Consider the following 25,843-nt stretch of genomic DNA (forward strand, 5'->3'; position numbering starts at 1 on the left):
GTGGTGTTCATCGTACGATGCGGGATTACTGTCACTCGAACGTCTCCAAGTTAGACTGCGCAATTTTTCATACTGTTTCTGATCATGGGGTTCCCAAAGGAGGTCATGACTTGCCATCCTTGATGCCTTTTATCCTGTTCCAAGAGCCTCGGTTAGAGGGTTGGAAACTAGAAAGGGGGAGATTCTTCATACTTGTTTTTCCGGTTTTTCCGAGTGAATGACGGTGGAAGCGTGGGAAATTTTGTCTTCGACGTCCAAAGACCTGGAACACATCTTCGGTGCACCCCCCCTTCTTTTTTTGAGGGCGGTCAGGGAGTGAGTGGTGAGAAGGAACTAGCCATAAGTATATGTGGAGATTTCGGCAGCAACGACAGCCGCCAAGCATGGAGCCCAACAAGGGGACGCCGCAGGAGCTCTAAAAAACATTTCCTGCGGACGTCAACTGCACGTTACTGCTATAACGAAGTATGTGCGACCAAGGTTGGCTGCTCCCCACAAGGTGAACCTTTGCTGCGCGTGAAGTCGGAAGTAAAAAGAAATTTAAAAGAGGACACGAAAGACTGAAAGTGAGAGAAATACGAAGGTTGAAGGCAGATCGAGAGAAGAAAACGCAACTACCAATTTCCCCCGGGTGGGTCAGTGCGGTAGTGCCGACTGTGCGAAGGCATGGTAAAAGAGGTGTGTTGCCTCAGCCAGGGAACCTTAAAGGTCCGAACACCCGGCATCGGCTCAACCCCCAGGATCCTCTTTTCCCCCAGACACAGCCAAGCCGCGCACGGCTAGGCGCGGGAGGGTCCAACCCTCGTGTGCTCGGGTACGTGGTGTCGCAACGCACCAAACGCCTGCGGAGGCAGACGCCCCTGCGGGGGCTGAGCTGCTTAAGGATAACGTGATCAACTCAAGCAACTATAAAAGACCTTAACGTGCTGAACCTGGCATCGGATAATAGAATACGACAAAACATGTCGAAAAGCACAGCAGCACGGTATTTCCGGAAAACACGAAAGAACAGATATATATATATATATAATATATATATAATTTTCCACCGGCTCGGTAATCCATCCTGGAATTCAGCTGAGAATTGCTGCTGTCATACGGGGAAGTAAACGCACAACAGCGCGGACGACGGGTCACGTGAAAGGAACAGGACAAAGTCGCTATTCACTTGTCCTGCCATATGCGTAATTGTTCGCCATGTTGAACGTAGACACACAGACCCAACTCGGAACTCGCATAGCAGCAAGCATCCAATGCAGATTTTTCAATTCAAGGGCGAACGCCTTAGTTAATCGCGACGGAATTTCGCTTTCTTGGTTGCCTAATGGTCGTGTACCGTGCAATGGCTACTACATGTTGAAAAGCCCCAGGTAGCCAAAACTAATCTATGACGGCTTAGCAAAAGTGCAAGCGGCGCAAGTACGATCACAATTTTATTCCTGGCATGCATTTTGACAATCTTGCGCTGACCAACCTTTCAGCGGCTGTAGAACATTTTCGGGAACATAATTTATTTTTCCTAAAGCTTGATGCTGCATTCTGTAAACTCCAGAAAAAATCTCCAGCTCGCAATCGTTCTCAAAAATTCGGGAGTGTTGGCGGGTGTGCATACGCAAAATCGTCGAGATTTATTTATACGCTGAAAATGACACGAAACGAGATTAAACTGCAAGAACCATTAAACAGGTCGAGGCTTAAAGGGTAATGCGCAACGAGCCTGCAACGCAGTTGAACTTCGAAAACAAGGAATCTGTAATGCACTTCCAGAGAAAAAAATTTGACCACTCCGTGCCACCCAATTCGCTTGAAGAATCGGAAAAGCAATCGCATTCCTGAAGAACGGTACTTCAACTCGGAAAGCTGGTGGCTAACGGGCTTTGAGAGACTACCGAAGGTAATTCGAGCGCGCCCATGGTGAAAAGAGTGCAATTATTGTTTGGCACAGACATAAAGCGTTTAATGCGCTTGCGAGATGCTAACGTGACACTCTCTGTGGCACCCACTTTCTACCAGCCGATGCATGAACGTCTTGCTAAATTCCAGCTGAATTAAACTGCGAGGTTTAACTTCACGAAACTGAAAACTGGGTTACGACGTGCAATCGTGAGGCAAACGTAAGGACTCCTGCCTGCGAGCGCGTGCCGAAAAGCGTGTCAGCGCCACCTGGCGTCACGCCACTCAAGCTCGTGCGACGTCCATTAGGACGCAGTAGGCTTGTGCGAATGCCACTTCGACTAATCATATAGGCACGCGCATGCGCACAGCTACGGAATTAACGTCGCACAAGGTCGAGCAGGGTGGCGCTGGCACGCCATTCAGCAACAATACCTTGGTGGCGCAACACACCACCCCATTTCAAAGGGGACTCTCATATCATACATCCATTCTTTACATCCATCCAGCACGCAGTCGCAAGGGTCTCTTACTTTTGCTCACGATTACATGTCGTAGTGGAAGGCTCGAAGTGCGAGCGTGTATGACCACCTCTGATTGACTCAGCGTTGAACGCTTGTAGGCGGAACAATGCAAACTGTGTACTTCTCTCTTCCTTCTCCTAATATTATTATTATTATTATTATTATTATTATTATCGGCGGAGTGCTCGAAGCCTGCTTAACCACTGAAGGTCGGACCGGTATTTCACTATCTTCGGCATCGCCCCGCTCTCACCTTTTTATTATTGTTGACGCATGGACACGGAAAATACATGGAACCCTAGCGATATACAGTTCCGCTGCAAAAAGAAAGAGGAGAAAAATCCAAGGGGTTGCCGAAAAGTCTACCATAAGCACGTGATCGTGTAACGTGCATAAAAACCAAGCAGCGCGCACGGCCACGCTTGTCGCCTGCGCTCGGGCGGGTTCTACATTTCTGTTGTTGTCGTAGTTGTTTCATTCTCCGATTAGGCAAAAATTCCTAGCGCGCAATGCGCTCAACAGCCAGCGGGAAAGGAGCAGGTAGCGGCTTCAAAGGAAGTTGGCTTGTGAACGTTAAGCGCGCTCCCTCCTATTCGTTTTTTTTTTTTTTTGTTCTTTTACAGCGAAGCTGTATATGGATATCCAATTCGTCCGTCCGTCTGTCGCCTGTAAGCCGAAAACTTCTCCAGCACAACCGCATGCTCATGCGCGAAAAAAAAAGAGAAAGAGAGGAGCGCAATTGGCTGTGCCGGAAGTGACATCGTTGCTCTCCGTCGCGGCCTAGCACGCGCGCTCCGCAGTCAGTTTCTCTCAGGCTCCGAAATGGGTAGGCAACAAGTCATACGTACTCCTGAGGGGCAGGCAGCTTTCGATCAGCAACGCCGCGAGCAGAACCGGGAACGAGCTCGTCTACGCCGCGCCGACGCTGCAGCCGGGCACAAGGACAGGCACGTGCAGCCGAGTGCAAGCAGCAACTGCGTACCGAGGATCCGGCAGTCTACCAAGGCGTCGTTTAATGAACTGTCGGGATCAAACCAGTGATAAACCCGGGGCCGCACATTTCAGCTTCGCTGGTTAACCATCTGTACGGAGTGCTTGGGCGGTGATCTTTTTTTTCTTTTCTTTCTTTCATGCTTGAACGTTTAAGTGCGTGAATACCAATGAGTTTCATACTATATTTAGCAAAAAACAGGAACGGTATCATATTTTGATAGCGCAGGTTGTTTTAAGCGCTTTCGACACGATGCTTTGCAAACGACCCACGTGAAAGTACGTAAGCCACCTGGAGCTGACCGCTTATCTGGAGTTCTCCGTCTGCGCGCGCCTGCTTTTTCATCGTACTGGGCATTCCAGTATATTTGACAGCGGATAGGGCTGGGGCACACGTTTTCCATTTACGTCAGCGCGGAAGGTAGGACGCCAGCGTACGCTGACTCCGTGAAATATCGTTAGAAAAGAGGCTCTTCCTGCCACGTGAATAAATTAGGAGGCATCTTGAATTCACCAGGTTTCCTGTGGTCTGTTTCTTTACTGCTGCTTTCTTAAACCCCGAACTCCCTAGCCACAGTGATATGAGCCTAAGACCTATTTAACTCAGTGAAAAGCAGTTTATTTCAGCTCTTTCAGCTGACATAATTTGGCAGCAGCAGTCCTTACATACGCGTCGTAAGAACACTCCTACGGTTAATTTTAATAGAAAACAAAATAAATGGTGGGGTTTAGCATCCAGAAGCTACAAAGAGGGTTATGAAAAATGCCGTAGTGAAGGACTGCGAAATAAAGTGGACCACCTGGTATTTTAACGCGCCTCCGAAAGCATGCCATGCGACGGTTCTTGAATTTTCGCGTGGTCACGCGCTTAATAGAACACTCACGCAACTTCTTAGACGTTAGATAGAGTCGGTCCGCAACACCTCGTTACAGTTTATTTTAGGTTGCTGCGTTTGTTAGTTCAACGCAGGTTTCAGCAGGCTCATGAAAACGGGGCGCCAGACAGGAAATTGGAGATCATGTGAAGAGATTCCTGTGCCTTGTCCAAGGGAACCATGTGGCCGGAGCCCTGCAAACCGAGAGGCAATATTGAGGTACGAGTTAGTGGAGCAGCCCTGATACGTGCACGTCATCTTGGTGACGTCAGAACACGCACACGCGTGCGCGCACACAGGGATATAGGGATTCGGGGTAAATACTGTAATCCAGAGATTATTGACACGACATTCCCGAGTTTTACGACTTAAATAATGGAAAGAATGCGAAATTAAATGCGACATTTATTCCATTCAAGTTTAATAGTGGACAATCGGCGTTTGGCTCCCTCGAGTGATTCTGCTGCGCATAAACAGGGTGTGCCTACGAAGACTTTGAATAATATTTAAAAATAGCCATTTTAATATAAACGGAGGGTTCTTTCGAAAACATGCCGCCAGTGGTGGCGACCGTGGGTGACACGTGGTAATAGGTGGCTAAGGACGAAAAAAAAATTTCATTAGTTAGCTTTTGACGTTTTAGTTTCAGCGGGCTCATCGTAATTGAACAATTGAAGTCGAGCAACCTTGCGATCTGAAAAAAAAAATGGGATTACACGCGGAACTGTGGATGCGACGAACTTCCGCTATCAGAGCAAGCGAAACCGAAATTGGGAGGCTGCAGCGAGCGCGAAGCCACGCCCACCAAGGTGACGTCCTGCTTACGTCACCCAGCAGCGAGCAGCTAGCGCGCCGCGGCTCCGTACTCCCCGTTGTCTGTGCACTCCAGCGGGACTCCTCTCTCGCGCTTCTATCTGGACACGCTGCGGAACCTGGCGGCGTCACCGCGAGGTATGCGACGGCACGACGGCATGGTCTCCGAGATGCGTGGCGCGCCGGTGCGCGCGACCGCTGAGGATTGTTTCTTCACTGGCCGCATACTCACTGGCACTTACCCAGTGACCCAATTGGGCGTGAAAAAAAAGTTCATTGAATAGGGGGCACATACGCAGTAAATTCGCGGCGCAGCTCGCTAAAGTGTCGGGCTGCTTTGCTTGAGGAGCCCGTGTGACGTTGGTTCGTTTCCGACTTGCATGGTAGAAACTTGAAAGGTCTCTCCGTTTTATTGTAAAGGTCGGGGATGCCCAGATGATCACAGATCAAGAACCTCCTGAAGTAGCCCAACAGTACTAATCGCACAAAAAGAAACGATGAAAAATAAACATGAGGCAAACTTTGTTTGCCATAAAACGAGTAAGTGTATTTGCTTTACTTCTGCTTGCGCAGAAGGACACACACGGCTTCGTTTTTTTGTTTTCTTGGAACGCGATGATATGCGCTGCAACAATCTAGAGGAAGCGATTTCTACGGTTCGAACAGGGCGTCAACTCATCAGGGCGACACATATGATATCAAACATATCAGGGCGACAACTCGACCACTACCTTTGGGCGATACCGATGTGAATTTACAATTCATCGCAACAGACGTGCGCCTCACATGACGTCATACGTGTCGCTGGCGTCAAATCCTTTAAGAAGAGAGCATTTCGGAACCGCCCGCTTTCATTAATCACAGCATCGCTTTCCGGGAACACATTGAGTGCGTATTTCAGTCTTCCAGTTCTCTCCGGTCACTGCGTGAACCGTACCAGTCCTTTTTTGGCTATGGGTTTTGCCAGCTCGAGCGAAGATGGCCGTGAAGGAACCAGCTCTCAGTACCATTTCGTGAACCACGTCGCGTCGATGAACAGCGTGAACTTCTTGTGCTTCGCGACCGCGGAGTGCTACAGCGCGCTGAAGAAGCGTTCCGCCCTGGCTGCAACCACCCTGGACACCGTCGAGAAGTGTGCCTCGCACGCCTACGCCCGTCTCGGGAAGCCCGCCGTGGAACAGCTCTCCGGGCCACTTCAGGCCGCCGACCACCTCGCCTGCAAGGTCCTGAACAAGCTCGGGAACAGCTATCCGGTGATGAGCAAAACGCCACGCGAGATCGTCGCCGATGCCCGCGACCTTGGAAATCGCAAGTACAGCGACGGACAGGCGTACGTGCAGGAAAAGGTTAGCAGTCTTCTTTGGTAACAAACCTCGTCCTTCTAAGTACACACGGCTGGCAGTGAAGGGGTCGTCCAAAAGGAATGGAAAGAGCACTCAGAAACTATCTCGAAGGCCCATTTCCTTTTGCACAGCAACTAGCGTGTTCTCAACAGTGATGTGATTGGTTCAGGTGTTCAACTGTGACAGCATAGAGCACTTTCTGTGTAACTTAGTGATAGGCGGCTCAGTACTGGGTGGTTTAGCACTTGGAAACATGGAACTCAGTGGATTGCACAGCACGTCCCTAGTACCTGTAAGCCATTCCTTCTTTACGGAATTACATCTCAGTCGCATACGACGCGGTGTTTTTATTTTTCTCGTTTTGGCCACCCTGAACGGTGTTCCGTACAAAATCCGTCCACTGTGGCGTCTCTTCGAATGAATTAATTTTTATCGGGTATTATTAGCAATTTTTTCTCATTCGTTCAGCACTGTGCGGCGAAATGTGCCTTCCCTAACCAGGTGCTTACCGCGAGCGACATCTTCCTTAAAAACAAAGCCTACGTCACTTCTATTCGAGATTGTCTTGACAAATAAACTCACCGCTTATCTTAGCGCATGTGCCGTCGCGCAACTTAGCGCATCTACGTTGTGATCATACCGTGGTTTTCGGAAGTAAAACTTCATGACGAAAAAAAAAATTTTTTCGACAAATGACCAGTCCGAATATGCCTAAACGCCTGAACCAAGCACTGTTCAGAAACCCATCCGAATGTAGTTAAAACACGTTGGCGGGCTAGTTGGTTAGAGTCCATGGTAGAGTGTATAAGCGCAACTGTACGAGGACGTAGAAACAGACACAGCGCTTCCTGCTGTGTGAAGCGCTGTGTCTGTGTATCTGTTTCTTTCTACGTCCTCGTACAGTATACAGTCGAATGTAGTACCTTTCCCTACGACTACCGCCGCCCCACCTTATCGCAGATCGAAGTCTGCCGCGACCTATCGGAGCGTGCCTTCAATGCTGCCTGCCACCCCGTGGACACCGCCATCTCCATCGCGCGCTGCGCCCACGCCATTGTATGGCACCAACTGGCCGCTGCTCAATCGGGCTGCGATGAGGTACGTCCTCCATCACAAGGTGTTACCTAGGGAATACGGAAACTCGGGGGAGCTTTAAGAATCCATGGTAAAGGCTGCGCGAAATTCACGAGGAAGCAGAATCAAACAGAAAAATACGCGTTCCGTTGGTTCTACTTGTCGATCTGGTGCTTCCCGTTACCACGGGATCGTCCCAACATGCACTATCGAGATGCCTGTTCGGGGTGTACGGGCTAGCATGTGTTCCGTTATCTGCGGCATCTCTGAACGAGGCAAGCAGGTCACGTGCGAACTCTGACTAAACCCGCGGACACAATTTTTGCCCAAATTGCTTGCTAAGTGGATGGCTTGGCGCGTTGTTGATGCATGATCGTGCCCTGTTTGAGCGCCATTCTCGTTTAGACACGCCTTGGTGACGCTGTATTTGTTCTGTTTTAAAAGCGCACCGTCTGCAACTGTGAATTGTCCCACCTGGACATTTAGTGCTTCATCGGTTGAATAGTGGCTAGCCCTGCCGTAGGCCTTCTGCTATACTGCCATTAGGCAGGCCGACATTCTGCACACTGCCGGTACATAATTATTCTCGGAAATAAACCTTGATAGATGTAGTCCAGTGCTCGAAATTCGCCATTCTGCACTTCTTTCGGAGAACTTCTCGCTTGCGCGGGTGCCTTTGATTCTGTAGTGCTATCCGTGCACGTCTCTCCCTTCTTTCTATTCCCCTTTTTTCCTTCACCCAGCGTATGGCAGCCAACCAGACTCTTGACTGATTAACATCCATGCCTTCTTTATCTCACCCTCTGCACTTTGTTACATGATTCATCGCCTTTATTCGTTGCAGTAACTTAAATACGCAACAAATCAGTTGGCCCTGACGTGATGGTACGAGTATGATGCGTGACCAGTGTGGCGCTTGTTTTTCAATTCAGGCTCGGGTTTCAAACGGTGCCATCTACAGGGCGCAGAGTGGCACACTGCACTAGAATGGCTCGGAACTGCTCGCGGTTACACTGCCCATGCGTGCGCAAGGGTTCGTCAGTTCGTTTAACGAGCAGTTCCGAGTGGAAAATCCCCGCCCTCTAGAAAGTGTTTCAGTAGGTCTCCCATGACCAGCAATGTACGAGCTCATATTTTTATTGCACACCTCAGGCCCTTACCACGCGGCTTCTAGTAGCTTGCATGCATTTGCGTTAATTTGTGAAGCTAGGCAGCTCCACATGTTTTTTTTTTATTCTGGATACTCAATGCTAGGAGTACACGAATATTTTAAATTTTCGAATAACGAATCTAACAGCGTCGTATCAGTTATGATTTCGAATGAAATAGTAACTATTCATGAAGATGAATTTTTTTCAGAACGTAAAGTTTGCGCGGTTAAACATAAAATTGCAGTAAATGTACGGTAGCTTTCATCCCCGTAGCCACGGTAGACAAATTAACGTAGCTGAAGGAGCCAGAATTTGCCGTCCATACGCATTTTCGGACGAGTACTGAGTATGCAAACAGGCTCTGTGTTTGTTCCCAATGCTCCATTAGCGCTTTTAGTAAACCACGCTTCACAAGGTGAAATGTAATGATAGAAACTTGCTAACGTTATCAATACTATGATGTCAACATTGTTTCTGACCGCGCAAACGGCTGTTCATTGTTCGAAAAAAAAGTATTTGGTTATATTCGCTTCTCGTACAATTCGACACGCATTCGATTCGGTCTCAAAGTTTACGATTCGCTTTCGAGTGCCCTTGAAAGCTAAACGATGTCTGTGGTTTCTGCCGTCTTCACTGCAGGTCATCAAAAGCATAGAACCAGACGCGGCCCCGGAGGACGATCCCCGCAACTCCACCCTGCCCCGCCTCCTCGCCGTAAGCTGGAAGGCCTCCGTCTGCCTCTCCCACTACGTCAACGCCGAGCGCCAACGGTGCAGGAAGCTCATCGAAGAGACCTTCGCGGCAGCCACGCGCATTCTCGAAGGGCCCGCCGAGCCACTTCACGAGCCCACGGTATGCTTTTCGCTCGTTTCCAGTTAAATAAAATTGCTGCCCAGAGAAAAAACATTTATAATAAATTGTGGGGCCGAAATAAAACTTAAAAAAAAGATGCTACTGAAGGACTTGTGCAACGTGGGCACATGTAAAAGGGCCCGTTGCACGGGAAACGGCACGGCTTGCAGCGCTAAACATAAAACTACTGCGTGACCACACTCGGAAAACCACAGAAATGAGACCACGAGCGAAAATCGCAGGTGCTAACGTATACGCTTCTGCCGCGAGAACGAAATCGCAACCTTTGCGTTGCCCATTTCGTTTGGGCATTATTTAAGATGTTCGTCAGTGTGTCGCTCGTCCTCATTTGCGACACTTACGTTTTGTGCACGCAGAACAGGGTCGTTGCAACATACTTGGTTGTGAATGTTTGAAAATTCGGAATAGTTCCCTTGTTCAGGTACGACTAGTTAGCGCGCCGTATTAGAATTGGCATTGGGAACTTCGAGCATTCACCCTCGGCTATGGTGTATACCTATAAGGCTTAATATCAAACGCACACATATATATTATGCTGCCTTTATGTGCCCGTACCTGGTTCGTCTTTTTTTTATACACATACAATCATTTTTCAGCCAAATGTAACGTGGTTGTGTTGTAAATACAAAAGAGAGAGAGAGATAGATATAAGGAAGGCAAGGATGTTAACCAGTCCAGAGACTGGTTAATGCAAGCGTCCAATAATGGCCACCAGCCCTACCGTGCTGCTCGAGCTGCACACGCACTGCGAACGTAAGCAGCAAGCTGCCAAAAGAACGACCGAGTGTTTAGAGGTGTTTCAGCATGTCTGCCACACATTCTACTGCGCCGTACGCTTTAAAGTCTGTGTTTTGAGATACCGTTCGTTCTTGCAACCGTTTTTTTTTCTAGAATGTTCTACTCTCACGTAACAAAAAAAAAGTGCTTGCGAAGTGATGATATACCGCTCCCGCTTCAGAGCTGTCGCTTCCTGGATTCACATCCACGTAACTTCACCAACCTTTTGTGTTTTTATGTGCGCACGCGCGCGAGCTTTTGTTTTTTCGAGCGCCAGGTCGCAAGGAGCCGTGATTATTACAGGGATACCCGCACACCGAGCTGCTTAGCGCTGCAAAAGTTTTAAGATATAAAAAAATTCACCGCGTACGGCAGCGTCTTCTGTGTAACGATATCTACCGCGCAACATTGCAGACTGCGAACGAGCATGCCGGCACAGTGTTCCATCACGTGATCAAGCTCTGCGGCGAGCTACGGCGGGCGTACGTCGACGCCTTCGTGCTACTCTACCGTACGGCATGGTCCTGGCTCTCCGCACCGTTCTCCCGCACGGTACGTTCTGCGGCGCTTTGCACTAATTGCAGCGTTGAAGTTGAAGTTTATTCATATGCAAAACATAGGTACACCCGTGAGCAAAAGTATACGAACCAGGGATTACGCGATAAAGCCTTTTTTTTTTTCCTCTGCCTGTGAATGCAACTTGAAAATGAGGACTGTAGTCCGGACTTGGCGTTGCGAACTTTCTAGTGTACTCTTGCATTTCAGTTTATGCATGTTAATTACAAAGAAATTTAGTTTTTTCGGAGACCTTGTGGCCCCTATAATTTTGCTCACGGCTGTACATAAATGTAATATACAGACGAGGGTTCCCAAAGTATTCATGCTGAAAACGGGACCCTTTCTTCGTCCATTCATTTATTCGAGGAAACCGTACAAAAATATTTGCCTTAGGGGCACTCGGCTACACCGAACTACCCACAGCTTCTACTAAAATTACGATCAGGGACTGTGGCGGTGCGATTCTTCACCTCTTACGGCAATGATGGTCAGCACACGTATTTCTCTGATCTCTGTGCTTGTGCATTCAGACGCCCTTGTGGCTTTGTTTTTTTTCCTTCATGAACCCTTATTGGCCTCAACGTCGAATTAAACCTTCCTTCTTTTTTTTCGAAAGGCAGAAAGCAATGGGAATCTCGCCTCATGGGGTTATAATTGGGAGTTATTCAACACAAGTTATTCCCCCGAAGGACGACATTGATGCACATCCGCGTACTGTCCGTCAATCTCGTGCCGGCTGAACCGTCACGTTGGCAGTTCCCGCAGGCAAGACGTGCCACAGTTCTCTGATAATTATTGTAGAAATTTCTACAGAGCCACCCTTAGAGCTTCAGCAGAAGCATGAAACGGAAAAAAATATAGCGGCTCATCCATCCTTTGTAGGTTACTTGCAACAATTACGCGACAAACAGTCTTTCTTATGATGGGCGTGTAATTGGTGATGACGTTCTGTGTTACGGTTGGTATGACGATTACTGCATCCCCAAGCCATCCATGAATCTCGAGATGTTACGGGCGCATCAGCGGACCCATGAGGTGACAATTTCACTGCCAACCACAATGCCAAATGATACTACGACACGGTAATCACTGCACCCCAGTTGCTTCCCCCCATCCCTAGTACATCCCGCAATGCAATAGCTCTCCAAGCCACCGAGCTTGAAGCGGACTTATCTGTTGCTGACGGGGCACTATCGATTTTGATGTTTAGAGTTCCATGCCCCCTTGTGTCACCTTGGCACATCGATACTGGGGCATTGATAAAGGATGGGCAGATACCAATATCGCATACGCTGTGGCGATGTCTGTTCGGGCACATAACCAGTCACACCTTCCAGTGACACAAGTTATCAGCTAGGCGAGACAGCAGCGTGTTTTCTACGCAGCAACATACCCAGTGGACCAGGTTGTCTGCTTGGCAAACACAGCAGCCACCAACATACAAGGTGGAGGAAGATAGTAGACAACTTGTGTCACTGGCTGAGAAAGGTTAGGTACAAAGGGACAAAAGGAAAAGTGCAAAGAGTTCGCAAATAATGGTAACTACTATGAAGAGCACTTTAAATAGCCCATACGCACATGTATAACAAGAAAAATGGAAGCGTTTTGTACAGAAAATGAGATTAATGCACAGTTATTGCGGCACATTTATTCTACGCAAAGTTGGAGTCTTCTCGCTCTCATATTGAAATTCTACTTACACGGACCCGAAATCTACAAGCTCGGGAATCTGGAGCAATAATAATCTATGAACCGAAGACTTTCTTCAACTGGGAGGCGAAGGGTCTCCTCATATCGGAGTAGTCGGCTCCTGTGTCCACTAAAGCGGCGACTGCGTGGCCATCGAGAAACGCGTGGAGGTCGGTAGTTCCTTGTCTGGCGTTGCACTTAGATCTTCGCATCGAATCACGGCTGCGTCGCGTTGACCTGTGGCTAGTAGGTCGCGCCGTCAGGTCTTCTTTCGTCGGCGTATTCTACTGTCTTCGTCGGGATGGTGGCGTATCGTTGCTACGTCGTCGACTGAAGATATTTGGTACTTCCACGTACAGAAACCGCATCTCCATCAGTTGCTTCTAGTTGTCCGCATAAGGGCTTGCGGACCGACCACGGACTCGGTGTATGGTCGGCGACAGGCAGCGGCCTGGTGTGGCTGGGGACGGGGCGGTCGTCGAGGGCTCCCCTTTGCGGCGACGAGGTAGTCGGCGATGTCGCGGCGCATTAAGGGCGAATCCTCAGTCCCATTTCGCGATATGGGCACCGGCAGTAAACGTGGCCTACTTCTCCGCAGTAGTAGCAGAGTACGCGGCGGTCAGTAGCGCTCCAGACGTTTGTCTTCCTTGGATAGTTGCGCAGGGTTGGACGACCGAACTGGCACCCTGGCGCAGGCGCGGAGTGATACTTCGACGGCGGGCGACGGCGGCGTAGGTCATCGCTTCAGGCCGGGGCTGTAGCGATTCCGGCAGCACTTCGGCAACTCTAACTGACCGCCGGATTTCTACTCGAACGACGTCGGCGATAGAGGCCACCTGAGGCTGCCATCTTGAGTACATTCTCTGAAGTTTCTCGTGCACAACCGCTCTGACAGTCTCGCGCAGGTCTTCGGTGCCAAGTGGTTGAACTTCCGCGTTCGTGCTGCAGGATAACTTCGGCCCTTTCCTTTCGGATCACGCTCGTGGCAGTCCTAAGGAAATTACTACGGAGCAAGTCCCACATTGTAAGGGTGGACTTCTGGTTGCCGAACCAAGCCTTCGAGCCATCTTCCAAGGCAAAGTACACATGGCGCAACTTGTCCTCAGAGTTCCAGTTTTTGAAGGCTGAGATCCTTTCGAATGTTTCGGGACAGGTTTCCGGGTCGTCCGACGAAGCTCCACGGAAGGTAGGCGGCTCCCTGGGCTGCTTCAGTATGATGGTTGCAGGGGTTGCCGCGTCCGTCATCGTGGCGGTTGCCATGTCCAGGGTATTCCTTGTTGTTTCAGTAATGAGTCCGTGTCCTGGGGGCCAGTTTTGTGGCCTGCGAGCCCACAGAACACACAGGGAGACGTGTTTGCCTGAGGCATTGTTGTGTGCCATTGTTCGTAATCTCTGAATTGAGCATTATCATTGCCTCACATGACACAACGCGTTGTAGCAGAAGTCCTGCACCACGTTTCGCTGCGCAGCGAAAGCACTGTTGTTGAGACGCCAGCTCTAAGAGCGTAGAACAGCAAGCACAGCCCGTGCCATACGCACAAACTATGCCGCATGCCAGCCGGGATTCGTAGGGATTCGCGAAGGCGAGCGACATCTGGTGGTGTTGCAAGAAACCAAACTGCGCGCGCGAGAAAGGCTACGGCAGCAGCGTTCGGAAGGTCGGTAGAAGCAAAGAAAGCTTCGCTTCAAAATCCGGAGCCCACTTAGCACATCCTAATGCAATGCGAACGGATTCACCCGGCGAGACCCGTACGTAACGAACAACTTCAGGAAACACTTGGATTTAAAGTAGGCGGAAGTATCATCCGGTCATCAGTCGAGATATAACCAAGAGACGTTTAGAGTATTGCTGGGAAAAAAATCGGGCAGGAAAGAGACTGATACGACCGGATCCGTTTCAGGCATAGGCAGCGGTACAAAGGGATAGGACAATGAGTGCAAGAAGGGAGTAAAGCGTTGAAAACATACCTGAATAAGTAAAGCAAGCTAGGTGACGATTTCTACCCACCCCGTTTCAAAGGAGCTGCCAATAAACCTGCGGTCTTGCATTTGTGGCATTTGCAAAGAGAGCCAAAGCATTAGGCACGACATTGTAGCAATCTGCTTTCAGCAACCGCAAGGCTACAAGCCCTCCCTATAATTCGTTAAATTACAGTACTCTAAACTGCCCATATATATCGGTTTTTAGAAGCCCAGTGAATATATTTCACATGTAGCAGCGAACTTTATTTTAAAGCTTCGTTAACATTTTATCAGTCGGGTTTACGCACAAATATCACTGCTCTGTTTTTAACCGTTCCACGCGCTTGCATTGTCACCACCTAGTGGCATTGACGAATACAGTATAGCAACACTATCACGGACCTAACTTTCATTGGGCGAATATGTGCCCGCCCCAACGATAGCGGCGATGATATTCGGCGATCGTCGAAATCTGATCAGCGGGTCAAGCGCCGTCGGCTTTTATACATCACTTGTCGAAGTTTCCAAAGCAATCGCTCGTTCCTCCGTGGTTCCCAGAAACACCTACACGATTCGTGTTGCGTATGCAATGTGATGATGCAAAGTCAGGCGAGGACATGCAGATAAGATAGAATGAACGATAGCATTTGCATAAGTTCTAAATCATGCAGGCGAGTCTTGCGCTGAGCAATAACTCCAAGTTGTTAGGGGGTGAAATGCAATCCCCGAGAAAATACTCTTGTACAAATACTCTTGTACTTATTGACACGTATACCTACAAGAGTATTTGTACACAAATAGTTAAAACTATGTCAGATTGAAATCTAAGGGAAACGAAGCCGAACGTTCCCAAATAAGTTCATTGCTATCGCAAATGACAAATTTGCATCCAATATTGCCAGAATGTAGATCAGTCCTCCTAGAAGTGCGAGGGTTAAATATTCAACTGCCTAGGTGTTACCCTCAGCTGTCCGTGATTCAGATACCCGTTTGATACTCGCAGTGTTAAACTACCCATGTCGAAGGACGCCCAACTACTATAGTGACAGCCTTTACGGCCGTTATTAAACCAATGTATAGCTATAGTAGTGGTCATATCTCCAAGAGTGTATGAAGCAAATCTCGTTTTGGGACACAACCCAATCTTGCTGTTGATGGAATCAGCCGCATTTTGGGATTTGCCCTGCATGCAGCTAAACAAAAGCTTTTGCCGTCTCAGCATCGCACAGTTGGGAAGCCATAGCCTTAACCTGAGCACTGATGAAAAGTGAATCCTGAACTGGTACCGATTCGCGAAGGGCTAGTGCTCGGTTGTCGTTACACCAGGAAAGATCACTATCTGGTTAAAACGTAAGGTTGTGAGCCTCATCACTAGAGCATGAATGGAAAAAACGAGGGATCTGCAGTACCGTCTTTCGATTAGAATAATTTTTTAGAAGTCTTCTGGTTGGAGGAAACCCTCGACTTTCTTACACGCGGAAGCGTTCCTGGTGAGGTTAATAAACAATACGTACATGTTCACTTGCAATGTACGCTTTCTCTTCATTTTCTTTTTAAGTATTTTATTTACAGTAAGCACTTCCAGGCCATAACCTGTTTTCTGATGTGCTAACAGGCATGCTATGTTTTTGTCTTCCTCAGGAACCCATTAACCTCGAATTACTCTATGATGGCGAACCATCGAGCTCCGAAATCATAACGTCACCTCATCGACACACCATCGATGCAGATTATGGTGGTCTGGACGATTCGGAAGATAGCTCTGAAGGTGACCGCGATGTATACTATTAGCCTTAAGAATTACGTCCTTGTGTTCTGTTTTGAAGCAAATAAACCGGTTTCTTTTAGTGTTCCACATTGTTGCTCTCCGTCTGCCTAAATGTGCGTTCTAAGATTTGCATTTCGTCGGCGCTGTTATGTGGAGCTGCGCCAACGCCCGCACCATGACCACCGAAAATGCGAATGTCGCGGGCAAGCCTGAAATGCCAGCGGCTTTCCACAACGTTGAATTACGGCGAGCAACAGCACAGTTACACAGATGACTATTCTTCGTTTCATAGCAGGCAAGCCTATGAAGTCTGCAGCGACTGCTCGCCTTCGTGACCAAAAAAAAAAAAACAGACATGCAACATGTAATTATTCCATGTAACGCTGTTTCATACTTACCCGTCGTCAAGTATGACGTATTCACGACGGGGAAAGCGTCACAGATTAAAACTTATTTGCTACCAAACGAGCGGAGTGCCACACTTCTGCGACCAGCGGCCCTGGCGCACTACTTGCGATCACGACTAAAACATAGCTAGTATGTCGCCTACTGGAGGCACAGATGCGCACAAATAATACGCAACACGACACAACCTTGAGTCCACAAGTTGTAGTTTCAACATGTAGATTATCCTCTAGAAAGCGTCGGGCATCTAAAATTGCAACGGCATCTCCTCGAGCGTGGAATGAGACTTCCGCTGTGACAGCGCTATTTGCGTATAGCGTTCGTGGCATTGCATGCAATGTATAGTTTCGTTTTCGTCGCGAAGCTGCACCCCTCTAAGACGCTGGCTGTGCTTCTGTACGCTGTATGTGCCGACAACGCGAACGCAAAAGAACGAAAACGCTCAGTCAAAGTTTGCGTAGTCGGGGCGCTGACATGGAAAAAAAAAAGACCTTGACCTCTACGCGTTGCCGTCCGAATCTATAGGTTCGGTTTGATGTTTCATCGCGTAATTCCGTAGGCAACAGAGCCATTAACCAGCAGCGCCGTTACCGGCAGTAGATGTAGTCGGCACGTCTCGGTGCCGTGATGAGTAGAAACCTAGGTTGCGCAAGTGCAGGCTGTGTCTTTGTATCGGCGGTGAAAAGGTCGACCGCGACAGCGGGCGAAAGATCCAAAGAAGGCTATTCGCTTTGAAAATGCAAACACCGCGGGAACGATTTTGACAACATGCTTGCAACGTGTTTCGTTACAATGCGAAGCTAGCTAGCCGGCTGTCGGTTTAGGTTCCGCTGGCCTCCTTGGGCTAAGGGATAGCAGGGGTAATGTATACATGTCCGCAGCAGGCATCAGTTAAAAAAAAAAAGGCGACTGGATGCGGCAGGCCTCTGTCCTAGCTTCAATCAGGGAAATATCACGCAACTTGATATTCAGACAAGGAACTCCTTTATTGTAGACCCTTTTCCAAGAAATGTCCTCCCCCAACACAATAAAGGTCGAAGGTTAGCGAGGGCTAGAGCTTTCCTAAAGAACATATCCGGAACGGAGACCTTTGTTGACGCGGCGCGACACGCCAGTGCCAACAGGTTCTCCGTAGCCGTAGTCGATGACAGGGGAGAACTCCTCTCGGCAGCCTCGCTGAAAACCTCCTCGGTCGATGTTGCAGAACAGGCTGCTATAGCTCTCGGATTACTGGACTCAAAACGCACTACGGTGTACACGGACTCCCGAGCAGCTGTTAGAGCGTTCGCATCCGGATTGATAGCCAAAGCAGCAGCCAGGATTCTAAACGGCAAACACCCGTCTGACACTGTTCACCACATAGTCTGGTTCCCAGCTCACATGGGACCAGATGTATTACCGGGTCACCTGAACCCCAGTGAGATAGCCCACGACCGTGCGCGAGGTTTTGTATGCCGCGACGGGATGGTGTCTCGGGAGAGTTCGGGAGAGCTCGTCCACAGTGATCCACTGGTTACTTTTCATGAAATCACCTCTCATTACAGAGGGAATAGGCAGAGTTTTCCTTTCCCCCATCATAAACTCAACAGGCCACAAGCTAGCACGCTTGGCATGCTCCAGACAGGGTCCTACCCCTCTAGGGGCTTTTTGAACATCCTCCACCCGGACATCGATCCACTCTGCCCAGATTGTGGCACTGAATTTAGCTCATTAAATCACATGCTCTGGCAGTGCCCTGTGTTACAGGATTTTAATACAGAAGACTGGACGAAGGCAAATTACAGACCCGAGGCAGGACGTCCAGCTCCTGGCTGTCCAGAGGGCCCGTGAACGAGCGGAGAGGCATGGCCTCTCTGTTCTGACATGGGGCTAGCCAACGGCTGGGTAGGGACCTACAGGCCCCCGCTTAGCTCCTCAGGACCCCAATAAAGTCGTTTGCTGCTGCTGCTGCTGCTGCGACTGGAGGTTTGGCGGCAGAAAAGTAGGAAGACTACAAACAACGGAAGCGCACAGAAACAAAGCTTTCAATAATGCTGCAGAAAGTTTGATGCTGGGAATTTCTTTTTTTTTTTCTTAAGACGAAGGTAGGTTAAGACACTGGGCAAAACAAGAAACAGAGCTCGGTGGCGCCACCCACCGCCCAGTTTCCAAGGAAACGCTCATGTCATCCGTTCGTCCATCCGTGGACTCACCTTGACAGTGACGAAAGTGACGTCGTGTTCGAAGTTCTGGACGAACCCAGCGATCACTTGTCCCACGTGCCACATTCTGTACTCCGAAGTCGGCTTTTTGGAAAAAACGATAGCGTTGCAAACGCCAATGTTAATATCCACAAACGCTTTTACGTCTCTCATGCGAGAGAGCTCTGATAACACGTACATCTACATGGCACCGTAAGGAAAGCTTACAAGCTGAATTTTCTAACCCTATTCATCTGAACGAATACACTATTGTTCTCACATTACACCAATATTCACGCCGTGCGATGATGTAAAATAACGAATTTTACCTATTTTCTTGCATAATCTCCGAACTCACGTGTCTTATCCCAAACTACTTGATTACAAAGACGGCGCCGAATAAAACAACACACGAAGAAGGGAGACATGAGACAAGCACGAAGGCGCACAAACAACTAACACTAACAACTGTTGCACACTAACAACTGTTGTTAGTGCGCCTTCGTGCTTGTCTCGTGTCTCCCTTCTTCGTGTGTTGTTTTATTCGGCGCCATCTTTGTAATCATGCTTAACCAACTAGCCCACCAGCACATGCTCAGTGACTTTATCCCAAACGCTGAGGGTGGCTGATGCGCTATGTTGCTGAGAAGAGGTCCCCCGGTCCTGAGTTCGAATCACAGCCACGTTGTGATAGTAGAGGGATGCTAAAGCACCCTTAAACTTAGAATCTTCTGCAAGCTAAATAACTGGAGGCCATCTAATTTATTCTGGATGCCTTCTGCCTGTTTGTTGTTTAACGTGAGTGTCTTTAAAGTAGGTGTTTCACGAAAACGCCCGTGAACGGTAGATGACTGTTTTCTACAGTTGATATCCAAACTGTGCGAAATATTTATTTGCCGTGCGCCTATTTCTTTCAGTTACACGCGACAGCCTTGCGTTCGGTATCGACCTGCTAATCAGCCGAGTTGTTACACTTCACCAATCGTGATCATACACTCAGTGATGTAAAAACTGTGAAAAAGATAGCGACAGAGTGCATTTCCTGCGAACATTTCCAATCCATAATGAATTTTTTAGTCAGTCAACATAAATAAGGGGCGTGCGCTAAGGCGTCCCGCAGGCGTAGCCTCAGCATGCCGAAATCAATCAATCAATCAATCGCCTGCGTACACTTAACGTTCTTTGCACAGTCACTAGCATGTCTCGTTCGTATTATTACCGCGATAAATCGTAACGTTCGACAATGATAAGGAGCACACGAGAAAATGGCTGCTCTGTCTCGTCTTCCGATTACCTCGTATCCCAAGCTGTTGACGAACCAGTCGCCGCCGAGGAAGTTGCAGGCCATGTCGACGTCGCCGTTGTAGACGAGAGCCTTCAGCTGGCCCGACTCAGCCAGATCTCGGACGACCTCGCGCATCGTCGTGTACTGCTCGGTGTAGTTGATGGCCAGGCTGCAACGCAGTGCGCGGAACCCCGGCAGAAAGAGAGAGAGAGAGAGAGAGGAACGGCACGGAGGTTAACCAACAGAGGCGAGTTTCCGGTTTGCTACCCTGCACCGTGGTGGGGGATACAGGGGTTAGAAAGACGACAAAGAGCGAGAGGAGAAAAAAAAGGAACAAGAAAAAAAAAGCAGGAACGAAAAAGAAAACGGGCAACAGAAAAGGCGTTCCAATGACAGGCGCTCACAAAGGCCGGTGGATCTCAAGAAGCGCAGCAGAGCTTGCACGCCCTTCTGACGCGATGTTAAGACGCGTCGATGTGTCGAAATATTTTTTCTTCCGACAGAGGCTCGTCGTCCAACTGTTTCAGTACGACGGAAAAGGATTGTCTTTGCGCACTGTATACCGCGGGCACTGGCAAAGGACCTGAATTGTTCCCGCGTCGCCGCAATCGTCACACGCCAGCAGGAAGAACGCGAACGAGCAGTGGGTACGGTGCATCGCTACGCGTAGCCCCTTCAGACGCTGTGCGCATAATTGTACACGTCGAGGCAACGCGTGAAAAGCGAAAGCGCGAAAAAAAGAAGGAAACGGCGATCTTTAACGATCGTCAGAGACAATCGCTTCGTCTGTGATGTTTGCGTTCCTGTGTTTCAACTTTGCAGCGCTGCTTTATAAGTGTGTGAGCTTTAAGAGGTGTCGCACATGTCTGGGCTACAAGTATGTATAAGGGTAGAGTGCCTTAGTAAAAACGCGTTCGAAGCATTCGCCAGTGTTTGTGTGGTCATGCGGCGGCTTCATTTATTTCTTAATTTTCTTAATTTTTTAAATTTCTTAATTTTAACAATGTTTTACATATTGTGTACTAGTCTAGTACACTCTAGATTTAGATTAGGCGTCCAAGTGGCTGGATAGATGCTGTTCGAATATGCTATACATGAAATGCTTGACGCTGTCGTGTCAGGCGTTCCTCTTGGGGTGTTGCATGGAGTTCGCATTATATAAAATGAAGAAAAAGTCGCTTATTAATTCAAAATTTGTTCGCCAGCTGCACAGATTTCATCATTCTGAAAATACAAGACTAGCGCTGAAAGTGAATGTTGAATGTACACACTTAATTCGCCCCTGAAAAGGGTAGAGTAGAATTGAAACGTGGGGCTGATGAAAAACTAACTAGATAGAAAAAAGGCAGCAGAATCACGTTCTGTAATCGCTACATTTCCTAGACGCGTTTCTGCGACGCAAATGCGCATCAGCAGCAATGGCCTAGCGCCAGCATTGATACGGTGCCTGTCCTCTGATGTCTCCCTAATTTCTTTTCCGTTAATGACGGCAGAGCTGAGCGCGATGTCGAAGGCGCGTGTATCGAGTACGTTTCACCAGACAGTCCGGGAAGAAAAGAGCAAGGCGCTCTACATTTTTCGCACTCTGAAGGTGACTTCAGACAGCTCTTTTTTTTTTTTTTGTCATTCGTTGATTGTTCCGTTTGTGCCAGTCGAACGTGTTGCATAGTATGAGCGATACGTTAGGGAGAGATAAATATTAAAGATAAAAGGCAGAGAAGTAAATTGCCCAGTTGACCACACTACAACAGGGAATGCTGAAAAGTAAAAAAAAATATCATTGTGCACATCTATATTGCATTAGTGAGGTTGCGTACGCGCATTGCTCACTCATTCATGAGTCGACTCACTCAGACCGACCCGTGAGTCAGTGAGCCCTCAGCAATGTGTGTGTGTGTGTGTGTGTGTGTGTGTGTGTGTGTGTGTTACGTTTATTTTGCCAACCAGTACCTATGTGTGAATAAAATAAACTTCCTTTCAAGTTTGCGGGAATGTGCACGGACACGCTCGAAACACGGTAATATTTATTAAAGTTACTCATCTTCGACTTTTTTACAGGTAACCGCCCATAAACAACGATAACACGCACCAAATAAATTTTACGTACCGCCTTAGGTAACGTGAAACAAGAAGCCAACCCCAATGCTGATAGTCGTTTCAGTGCTTTATTATTTTTTTTTTTTTTTTTTGTGCTCCCTTTGACGAGAAGCATAGCCGGCGCCCGCTAAAGGCGCGTCAATCTCTCCTCTCAGATCACTTCCTTACAGAAAAAGAGCGACAGAGACAAATATTATTGATATCGTTATAAGCCCTTTCGCCGGTCTTTCAAGCTATGTGCTGATTAAATTTAGTAAACGCCTACAAAGCAAACCACGGCATTGATGCCACTTACTTGCAAGGGTACCACTGCAGCGGAGATTCCTCGACGTGCAGAGCTTTGATGACGTCACGGCGGTTGAAGTACAGCTGCAGGCGATCCTGGTCGATACACTTGGGGCTGACCATGTTGAAGCTCTGCGCACGGTTGGGAGTCAAAACAGCACGCGTCTCACTCGAACGTTATAAATTTTCAAAAAGGTGCTCTGGGTACATAACAACTTTCGTGGCCTTCGAACTCCACCCCGACGACACGGCGTAGATTGACCAAGCCCGGACCCATATTGAAGTGCACAGGCAAACGCGGACAGACAGGTCAGGTCGGTGGTTCCCCGCCAGCGGCGATCGACCGGACACGTTGTCTTATGTCTGAACCTCCACACAGGCTGTCGCGACGATTTCGACCCGGTCAAGCAAGAGTTCATGTAAACGTTGTCGAGTCGAACTCGACAACGATTGAGCGGGTCTGACTTGACCCGGTCGATCCTGTCGGGTACAAACGGAGCCAAGAACGAAGATTGCATGCGTTCGGCCGAGCGCCCGGGGAAATTCGCGTCGCTCTCACCGTGGTAGGCCGCTTGAAGAATCTGCTCATGAGCCACCTGGTGGCGTAGTGCATTGTGGTCTCTGGATAGCGCAACGCTAGCGACCAGCTGCTCTGGTTGTAGCTGCAAGGGTCGTACAGGTTGTACACGTTCAGGCCGCTGTTCAGGACGATGTAGTTGGCTCTCCTCACCTGCGGCAGGAGCGGACAGTCCATGGTCAGAGAGTGTCGACGGAGCAGACAGCTTTCACTAATCAACTAACAGCAACGCTGACCCGTAGGTGCTTTGCTTAAAAGGAGAGCAAACGGACGCAAAATTTTAGTCTTTCCGTAAACATATGACTACGGAGGTTCACTTTGTCCGTAAACACATTAGTTTTCACGGAATATCAGGGACGTGAGCGGCCACGTTGGTGGTGCCATCTTGTGGTGGAGAGGGTACAGAGGTATACACAGTAAATATACTTGCAGTGACCCATCACATCGTACTTGACTTCTGTTGGTAAAGTGATATAGTCATTAACATCCGGTGATTTGTTAATTCTGCTGGATGAGAACACCCAGATAACGCAAAACATTTCAACCACGCAGTAGCGGGACAAACCATCAGCAGATGTCACTACCAGCGTTGCTACTGTCATGCTCTGCTCCGGTGGCCCGATATTCCGTAACAGATACTGCGTTTACGGACAAGTTAGAATTCTCGCCGACCAATATCACAAACCAACTAACGCGTTTAAAAGATCAAAAACTAACACCTTCTCAGGCTGAATATATATGAAAGTTTTTAGAGTTTTATTCGGTACGTACACGCTTTACCATTCATGTAATACCAGGGGAGACATAGAGGCGAGTAGTAGTCTCCTTGGTGGTGCCATCTTCTAGCAAATACCTGAACTCGTAGGACATACAGCTTTTTCAGTGGTGATAAAACAAAGTGTAGTTAGCTGCTGGTTTAAACCTTCTGTAGCGACGTAATATTTACCACACAGTCTTTCTTTTTATATTTGTTACGCTACTCACACCCACGCCCATTACGCAAGAAAAGGTTTCTGACGTGTTGTTGCTGAACAAAGCAGCGCGAGATGATGCTACCAGATTTGCTAGCGCCACTCAAGCAGTAACCAGGTATTTCGTGAATTGATGTTGTCTCGCACATTTTACTGAATAAGGCCAATCTGCTGCTTTAGCATATAAGTGTCACCAAATCTGTACATGACATTTGCACACCAACTCTCGAAGGAAAAAAAACCAGTAAAAAAACACAAAGGACAAGAGGAGAAGTTCACACACCACAACGACTAGCTCACACCAGTCGTTGTGGTGTGAACTTCTCCTCTTGTCCTTTGTGTTCTTTTTTTAATGGTTTTGTCCATCAAGTATGTACCAGCTGGCCCGGATTTCAACCCTTCTGCACCAACTCTCGGTGTATATATATATATATATATATATATATATATATATATATATATATATATATATGTATGTATGTATATCCAAACAATTATTTTTCTTGGTATTGCTCCTGGAGTGCTCGAGCGTACGGCGGAAGTTTGTGGATGCTTGACTCTAATTTTTGCCACAGAAACATTTTCTGACAACAATATTGCTTTTGTAAGGCTAACATAAAGCGCCTCAATGATCTTGTTTCAGCGAGGAAAAGTGTGTTTAAGCAAATTCGCGCACTGCCTACTATTATTATGCTGATTCGACCACCGTAATGACGCCAACGCAAACGATAGCTCCAGACTTTCCGCCAATAACTGTAATAATGGAACTCCATAACGTAACCCTCGCCGGGATCATACATTCAGTATTGCCGATTCTATAGGCGCGTAGCTCGCTGACCTTTACCACTGTTTATTTTTATTTCTTGGTCTATAAAGCAAACCCTGTAATACGAAACGATACCGGTTGAACGCAGGCGGGATCCTTGGTGGACCATCCAAAATCGCACGTCTCCTGAGAAATGCTACCATTGCAGCAGTTAGCGGTCAGCTCCTTCCAGAGCCTGCAAATAAGCAATGTTGAACGTTTTACAGCAGCTGAGTTGTCAAACGGTTAACGGTAATCGACTTGGTCACAGGAAGAATTCATGGGTAGCAAATGATGACAAGGAGTATGATGTTCATCATACTCGTTACAGTGGCCACAAAGCCATGCGGCTTTAAACGCACGTACGCCTGAAACTGTGAGCCTATAGCTTTAAAATTATTTCAGGGTTTCTGGATATTTACAAAAATGCACCGACACACTTTTGTCAAGTAATCTTGATGCGGCCAAATCAGAGACGACAGGAGCGCTGTTCAGAATTTATGATTCTATTTCTGTTATCGCCATCTCATTTCGACCCACTTAGGATTACCACCTACAAGGAACAGAAGGATTAAAAAGACGCACAGAAGCCCAATGCCTGGACAAACGCAAGATAATTAAAAGTAATACTGGTGTCGAACAAACATCGGACCAGTGGAACACAAAGAAACATTGTCTTGAAGAACAAGTTCATACGATTCCTGCACTCATCTTTGAAACATGAGTTAAATGTGTGCAAGGAAATGTGTAAAAGAGTATACGTTATGCTGCACTTTGTAACTTAGGATAAACATGCTTGGTTTTCTTGTTCTCAATACTCTTCCCTTCGCAAAGCGCTACCGGAGTCACTTCAAGCACAAACAGGACACACAAAGTGTGTGTTGTTTGGGGAGTCCTATTGCGCCATTTGAATCAAAATGAAGGCGCTGATGCAGAAAACGATGTGCG

General features: G+C 48.1%; 2 protein-coding genes across 2 annotated transcripts in view; one reads left to right on the plus strand and one right to left on the minus strand.

Moving 5' to 3' along the window:
- Positions 1-4,088: 4,088 nt before the first annotated feature.
- The window catches only part of LOC126518340 (lysosomal protective protein-like), a 35,941-nt gene continuing 14,186 nt past the window's right edge, over positions 4,089-25,843 (minus strand). Inside the window, exons 6-11 of the mRNA XM_050168189.3 lie at positions 24,992-25,091; positions 23,102-23,272; positions 22,553-22,674; positions 20,170-20,329; positions 18,888-18,980; positions 4,089-4,476 (exon numbers count right to left, since the gene is read on the minus strand). Of these exons, the coding sequence (XP_050024146.3) occupies positions 4,390-4,476; positions 18,888-18,980; positions 20,170-20,329; positions 22,553-22,674; positions 23,102-23,272; positions 24,992-25,091 (733 nt within the window). The 3' untranslated portion in view covers positions 4,089-4,389. The remainder of the gene's footprint in view (positions 4,477-18,887; positions 18,981-20,169; positions 20,330-22,552; positions 22,675-23,101; positions 23,273-24,991; positions 25,092-25,843) is intronic.
- On the plus strand, positions 5,813-16,377 carry LOC129381359 (uncharacterized). Its single transcript, XM_055064142.2, has 5 exons — positions 5,813-6,441; positions 7,399-7,536; positions 9,303-9,515; positions 10,728-10,865; positions 16,164-16,377. The coding sequence occupies exons 1-5, from the start codon at positions 6,049-6,051 to the stop codon at positions 16,311-16,313; spliced, it is 1,032 nt and encodes a 343-aa protein (XP_054920117.2). The 5' UTR covers positions 5,813-6,048; the 3' UTR covers positions 16,314-16,377.

The sequence above is a fragment of the Dermacentor andersoni genome, chromosome 11 (assembly GCF_023375885.2).
Source record: "Dermacentor andersoni chromosome 11, qqDerAnde1_hic_scaffold, whole genome shotgun sequence".
Lineage (NCBI taxonomy): Eukaryota > Metazoa > Arthropoda > Arachnida > Ixodida > Ixodidae > Dermacentor > Dermacentor andersoni.